At 42.8% G+C, this 7,825-nt stretch overlaps 1 protein-coding gene across 1 annotated transcript; it reads left to right on the top strand.

The window, feature by feature from the left end:
- The first annotated feature begins 2,698 nt into the window (after positions 1-2,698).
- Positions 2,699-6,621, top strand: cd248a (CD248 molecule, endosialin a). Its single transcript, XM_083937485.1, has one exon. It carries the CDS (start codon positions 2,883-2,885, stop codon positions 5,232-5,234), a length of 2,352 nt encoding a protein of 783 aa, XP_083793611.1. The 5' UTR covers positions 2,699-2,882; the 3' UTR covers positions 5,235-6,621.
- Positions 6,622-7,825: the final 1,204 nt, after the last annotated feature.

Raw genomic sequence — 7,825 nt, 5'->3', positions numbered from 1 at the left:
TCTATGCTCACTATGTTGTGATAACCAGAACCATTCCTCGAGGAGGTCATTACTCATTTCATATCATGTTTTTAGCATTTTGCTACCTCCCCTGTCTCTGAGTAAAATTGCAAAATACTGATTCAACCTACAGCCAAGCCCCACTCACAGCAGAAAGTGACACAGCACATCCTCGCAAAACAGGTGGTGCCAATATTTGGTGTTTTTTTCACTGCATGGTAAGGCTCGACTCGACTTGCTCGTTTTTTTATTTACACTAGCCAAAATTGTGGATAGTGCCTGGTTGGCACAAGACAATGGGGGGCTGATAGGAAATTGATAGGTGTTTATCTACCGTTTTACAGCCACTTTCCAGGCTTGCCAGCTTCTGAATAGCAACAGCAGAAACTGCAAGGTAAGAACAGGGATGTCTGTTATAAAATTGTACATATTTGTGAATTTGGACCATAGACTGTATAAAAATGGGCGTAGCATCTACGTCGAGGTCCATTCTCTTAACTTGATCCAATCATACTCAGCCAGGACGAGCCAGGACGTGTCTATGGAGACATAGCAATAGTGAGATCGAGTTGTCAAACTACTGTAGCTGGCGAGCTAATACCACACAAGCCAGCCAGGAACATGCAAGTGCTGGTCAGTTACAAAAACACTCATAGCTAGTTTGAGCACTAGATGGACTTGGTTTTATACCAATGGTTCCTGATTCATAACTGTCTGAAAACCATGTTTTTCTTTGGAATAAACTTTATAGTCTTGCAGTGCAGAGTTGTACAAAAGATGATGCATCTAAGTTCATAAACCATGATACAATATACAACAATATAATCCAAAACTTCTCTAATGCATTTCATATTAAGTTATATCTATAGTTAACACAGAGAGCTGTTCAAGAATTTGCCTGAATGTAAAATGAACAGAATCACGTTTTAAAGGGAGTTATTTGTGAAAACAGCTGTATAATATCATCTGAGGCTTTGGAGGCGCTTTGTCAGGTCTGAAAGAACTAATTTATGGAGGAAACCCTGTGCTACAAATTTATGGGCATTTCATTTGAAAGATGTGGGCATTTACTTGGCAGCAAGACTTGAAAAACATACTGGGCTGCATTATGGGGGATGTAGGATCCAGTGTGATGGAGCTTGACCCATATTATGGACTAAAGGTCATGATATTGTGACCTGTGATACTTTCACCAATCTCTTTTTAATCTGTGTCTTTTACACTAGGTCTGTGTCTTTTACACTAGGTCTCCAAACTTTAGGAAAATACAATACTTATTAGCTTATTAAATACTTATTGACATTTTGAATCATACATTATCAGATCAATGATTAAGTATTTAAGGAATATAAATCTGACAAGCATTTAGTGGCAGCTTTCAATACTGTTTATGCATAAAGAGTACAAAATAGGAAACTGAGTATAATTGTCCTTCCTTTCCACAGGCATTTAGTGCACTGTAGATTAAGCTGCTCTTTGACTTTACACCACTCAAACAGTGAAGTGCATTCTACACAGTATGGGTTCTCAAACAACAGTCAGCTAGATTTATAACAGACTCACAGGACTCCTGCCACTGCCCCCCACACCCTACGTCCCCCATTCCTAAACCTCCTCTCCCAGACACATTCATACATACCCTCTTCTCTCTAACATTCCCCATTTAGAAACATGTCTCCATTTCACAGCAAATCGGCTTTGTTTTCACTGCAAACCCAGAGGCCCTCTTCCTGCAAACCGGTGACCTCGACAACTTTCCCCACTTCCCCATCAAAATCTGAGAGTTATTAGCATGGAGTGGAGCGTTGTTGTTTTTAATGTAGTGGCATACCCTTTGTGCAGGATCAGTATCTTCTTTCTGGCCCTAGGGTTGTGTTGTTAGTGTAGGGCAACAGATGCGTGTAAATAGACATATGCCAGTCTAGTCCAACCTTTTTTGCCATCAAAAAACTCATCACAGACACACTCATACTGAAGTACATACACAAAACATCATCAAACAAACCGAATGAACTTGAAAATACATGTGGAGTGCCTTTTGGAAAACCTCCTATTTTCCTGTATGGATTCAAATGAAGCAAACAAAACACATACTGTCAGATATATTGAACTCCATATGAGGTATGCATGTTAAAAACCTGCTGATCTAAGTTATACTGAGTAGAAGGATGTGAGAAATGATTCATGCAGGATGAAAGAGGAGTGCAAGGCTACGGAAGAGGAGATAGAAGATAATTGATGAATTGCTGGAAGTGCTGAATCTGTCCAAATGATTTCAGTCTCATTGGACTTATTAGAGATAAGAAAGGTTTTTTCAAATGCCACAAAGATATGCATTTGAAGGTCTATGTGTCTGTGTGTATGTGAGGGAATATGGCAGAGCACCAAACTTCGTTCATGAACGGGGCTTATGAAAACCATATGACATACTCTGAAAAAGAAAGAATTGCACAGTTCGTTCCACACCCTACCCCCCCCCCCCCCCCATGCACACACACACACACACACTCAAACCCCCCCTTCCAAAAACATACATTTCTTTTCCTCAACTCCCTCCCTCTCTCCCCTTCTGTCCACCCTCCTTCTTGCTCCCTCCCTCTAGTCTCTCTTCCATGTTCTCCCCTCCCTCTCTGCTCTCTGGGACAATCTGCATGCACTCAACTCCAGCACAGATCTGTTTTAGCAGGGCAGAGTGAAGAGTACAGCGTCAGTCAGTGAAAACAGGGCTCAACTAAAAGTTTGAACAGACAACAAAAGTGGGTCAAGAGAGAAAGTCAAAGAAACTTGTCAAAAGCAGGGAGATAAAAGTGTGTAGAAAGTCAGGGTGAGAGCCAGGCGGAGAGTGGAGAATATATTCAGAATATATTCAGTTCTAAAAAAGAATGGGCTCCCTGATGAGCAGTGCTGCAGCTCTTCTCTTAACATCACTGCTGGCTATGCTATTTGGACTTTCATTGGTCATGGGTCAGGATTTGAGAGAGAGGGATGCTCTATGCAATACGGATGGCTGCTTTGTGGTCTACTTCCAACGCAAGACCTTCCTCGACTCCTGGAGGGCCTGCAAGGACAAAGGTGGCAACCTAGCTACCATTAAACGCAGGGAGGATGCCACCACGATTGCTACTCTCTTCTCCACTCTTGACTTGCGCCACTCACGCAGCATCCGGGTATGGATTGGCCTGCAGCGACAGCCTCGCCAGTGTACCACCACACGGCCACTGCGGGGTTTCTCTTGGACTACTGGTGACCAGGACACAGAGTATACCAACTGGCAGAAAGAGGACTCTCCTAGTATATGCTCAGTGCCACGCTGTGTGGTTATGGGCTACAGCACTCAGGAGCAGAATGATAACTTTAAATGGCTGGATGGTCCCTGCTCAGTCTCTGTAGATGGCTATCTTTGCCATTATGCCTACAAAGGAATGTGTCCTGCCTTGTGGAGTGAAGGGGCGGGCAATGCCCTCTACACCACACCATTTAACCTTCTGAGCACACTGCTAACCCATTTACCCCTTGGATCTGTTGCTACCGTGCCCTGCCCCGCAGGCACCAAGGAGGAACAGTCCGTTTTGTGTATATTGAAGGAAGATGGCTCAGTAGGGTGGTCAAGAGATTACCCCCTCTGCACCGACCCCCCCATATCACACAATTGGTGTGACCAGAATAATGGTGGATGTGAGCATTTCTGCAGGCCTGCCGGTGTTCACTTTTTCTGTGAGTGTGCTGATGGGTATCAACTAGGAGAAAATGGGCAGAACTGTGAGCTGTCTGATATTTGTCAAGGGGCTCCCTGCGAGTTTGAGTGCCTGCCCCTCTCAGATGGATACCGTTGTGCCTGCCCTGAAGGATACATGCTTGCACCAGATGAACGTGGCTGTCTAGATGTAGATGAGTGCCTCCAGAGTCCTTGTGAGCAGGTTTGTGTGAATGCTCCGGGGACATTTGAATGTCGATGTCGGGAGGGTTACCATCCAGATGATGAGGGTGAATGTGAGGATAAAGATGAATGTATAAATGACCCATGCGAACATGCCTGTGAGAACACTCAAGGCTCTCATATTTGCCACTGCCATCTGGGTTTTTCACCAGTGCCTGAGGACCCCAGCCGATGCCAAGACACCGACGAGTGCCAGATCCCCGGGACCTGCGAGCAGATGTGTGTAAATTATGAGGGTGGATTTGAGTGCTACTGTGAGGAGGGCTATGAACTCATGTCTGATCACTATTCATGTCGTAAGAGAGGGGAAGGAGATGACCAATCTGCTGTCACCCCTCCGTTTCCTTGGGTCACCCACCAGCCTGGACCTGTATGGGACTCTGTGGACTATGACTGGAACCAACAGCAGAGCCACACTGACTGGCCTCCAGAGGAGGAGCAATCACTGGATTGGCTGACCGACCCACCCAGAGTTTTGGATACTGATGTCATTTGGGTCACCAGTGCCCCTCAGGAGGAACTGCTTTTTGATTTACCACTGGACCCTCTGACACAGGAGGCTGAGCATTATGAGAAAGACATATTGAATGGTGGAGCTGACTGGTTGGAATGGGGACAGAGATCTGAGTCTGAGCTAGAACTTAAACCAACCACCATCTACTCCACGCCTCCGACCACCACCAGCTCCAGTACTACACCAGAATGGTATGAAGATGGAGAGGATGATGAGGAAACCACTACAGCTCTCCCCTTCATTTCCACCTCTACAATCTCTGAGGGAGCTTGGAATTGGTGGGCGGGGCTCACCACTTCCAGCCAGAAACCAGGAAATCCAGAGGATTCAGTCACAGACCTCAACATGCCTACGGATTCCAGTTACCACAATAAAGCAGAAGAAGAACAGTCCTCCCCCGGGGAAAACTCTCGGTTCCCAGAGGAGGAGTTAGGGGAGGAGGAAAAGGACTATGTGGAGATCACACACCAAGACCCAGCTGGTCCCACTCAGCTTACTCCATCTCAGCCAGCCCCGAGTGAGGGTGGAGAGAGTGATAACATCCTTGATCCTGTCCAGGAAGACAGGGGGCAGAAGCAGACCAGCACCTGGCTCCTGGTGGGCCTCCTAGTGCCCATCTGCATCTTCATTATAGTAATGGTGGCACTGGGCATTGTCTACATCACCCGCTGTTCTGTTCATTCACGCGACAAGAATGCCTCTGATTGCTACCATTGGATCTCTGGGGCTCATGATAAACAGGGAGCTCCTAACCCCTCAGCAGGGGTCAAGACCCATGTCTAAACAGAGATGAGAGAAAGTGACATTCACATAAACAGACTCTGCTACAGAGGTAAGCAGGAGTGAATAATGGACCTGCTAAAGGACACACTAAATGTTTTACCTTCTCTGGCCATGGGACTGCCCACTCTTTAAACACACTCATTTGGATATTACTGTTAAATATCAATTGATTGATGTGGGGAAGGAGCACTGAAAACCACTGACCTTTTTTGGGATGGGGTTGCTATGTGGTACAAACTGCTTTGATGTTTCTTACACTGACCACACAGCACACGATCGGATTGCTTCATCATTGCACTAGGCTACATAATCATAAAATATTAGTGTCTTCATTAGTTGTGTCAAAATGTCTGCTAATATCTTAGAATAATATGTGTAGTCATTTATTCATTTCAACATTTTTACAGCTGGAGTCAGATCCTGTAAAGAGCCTTGGAAATCAATGTACTGATGGCAAAGGCATTCTGTAGCAAAATTTTACTATGAGGTTCATTCTGTGCAAAATCCTCAGGCTCAGTTAAATTCAATAGCATATCACTGTAGATAACTGTTACTGTCAACTGTGTTAAAGGGATTTCTATGCATTGTTAACCCACATTAGCAGTGGGTGAAAGAAGACTAAGCAAATATCCCTCAAGAGAAGACATTCTGCAGTCACATGATAACGCTGGGAAAGCAATCATTAAATCACTGCGGTGAATGTTTGATAAGAGACCAAAACCTTATTTGTATATAGTGGTTATTTTGTATTTATGTTTGTTCTATACTTTTTTTAAAGAAAATGTAACATTTGTAATAATTCAATGACAGCTTTTTTTTTTTATTAACCCCATAAACTTGGTGATATGCAGAGGAATGTCTGTCTGCATATGGGAATGCTTTCCCCCACTCATGTCTAGTTTTAGAGCACTTCTTCTTTCCTTGACTTTTTTTGGAATGAGGTTAAAGTGCAGATGTTCACACTGCACAGCGAATGTTGCAGGGGCTGGTGGTTGACATTAGCCTTGGCCTTGTTCATGACTTGGCCATCAGTCACCCTTCGTAACCTTAATTCAATAGTACACCGTGAAAGGTTTTGTTTTAAACCAGCCCTGAAAATGTTTAATGGCTGTGTTGGATTACATCCAGCTGTACGAGACTGCAGTCAGTCTCTTGCAGTTGCTGGTAAAATTTCAGATATTTCACAATTTAAAAAGACATCATAAGATCTCAAATTCCAAATTCATACATAACATGAGGGAAGAAAGCTATATTGGCTTATTTGCTCATTGGATATAACGGTGTATGAATTTTATAGAAACAAATAAAGAATACTTACAAGTTAAAACACTTTTACACCTTAATTTAATGGTTAAATGGCTATTTAATGCCTGGGAAAACAAAGTGCCTGTCCAAATTTTGTCTTTATTTTAATGAAAGACTGTGAAATAAGAAACTTTGGATGTCTTTTTCGTGTTACATGTCAAGAAATTGTGAATTAAAAACTATGACAAGGGTTGAGTGTGAAAGTTTATTACTGACCTTCTTAATAGTTAACAGTTTTGTTAACTCATTTTCCACTAAGAAGCTTTTACTGGGGCTTTTAACCGCATCTGATTGTCTTCATCAGGGAATTAAGTTTGATCATTTGTCATGGAGATAGTTCAGTTGCTATCTGACATTATTAGGAAACTACGGTCTGCTCAGGAAGACTGTGAAATATATTTAAAAACTCCCAAAAAAGACTTTAAGTGTTGAACTCATGTTACTTTTTTGGTCTAACACAAGAGTAGGGGTTTTATGGATGTTTGTTTGTTATTGTGTTTGTGATGACATCACTGCTCTGGCCTTTGGAAACATCTTGTCCTGATATAGTTATATTCAGTGGTGGATGTATAAGCAAGAAGGAGTCACCCCCTCAGAAAAGTGGAGGAATGAATGTGGGTGGAGGGAGGGGTGGGTATGTGACAATAAGGATACTGTAATTTCAAAAAATGACCATGATCCCCCAAGGGTCCTTGGTTTGAAGAAAATGTTTTTATAGAAAATACAACAGGATACTTGAGCACAGGCCCCACTGGCAGCAAGGAAGCATTGTGATTGTATTGACTAATGGAATGTGCTGATCAAAACCAGGTTGTGACTCTGCGAGTGGCTCTCAGAGGGGGTCTTTCTCTCTCTCTCTGACCTATTTTCAACATTGTCAACCCTTCTGCAGCTCTCAGTATACAGACACAATCCAGTCACCATTGCTGGGCTCTGCCCATATCTTTGGAAAACCTCTCTGAAACATTATTATTTCAGTCCAGCTGATGTATATTATATAAAGATGCTAAGTAAGTAAGTATGATACCAGTTTATTGTGGATTTGTGCCTTATTTTGATGTTTTTTAAGATTATTAATTAATTATGCAATTAAGTTGTTTGCTAAAATCTGGGAACACAGTGACATTACTAAAAAAAAAGTTAGTCAAAAAAAAAGTTGTAGATTCCTGTGAGACCCTCACAGGGGAGTGAAGGTTGCAGGTTCACTACTTTAATTGTGGTAAATTAATCAATTAAAATACAATATGAACCACTGAAGAACATTATAAATTCAAATGTATGGGTCA

This window comes from Echiichthys vipera (genome assembly GCF_963691815.1).
Source record: "Echiichthys vipera genome assembly, chromosome: 22".
NCBI lineage: Eukaryota > Metazoa > Chordata > Actinopteri > Perciformes > Trachinidae > Echiichthys > Echiichthys vipera.
The sequence above is the reverse complement of the archived record's forward strand: the minus strand, read 5'-3'. Positions and strand labels throughout refer to the sequence as shown.

Coding starts and splice junctions, on each gene's coding strand:
- cd248a (XM_083937485.1), top strand. CDS start 2,883: ATGGGCTCCCTGATGAGCAGTGCTGCAGCTCTTCTCTTAACATCACTG.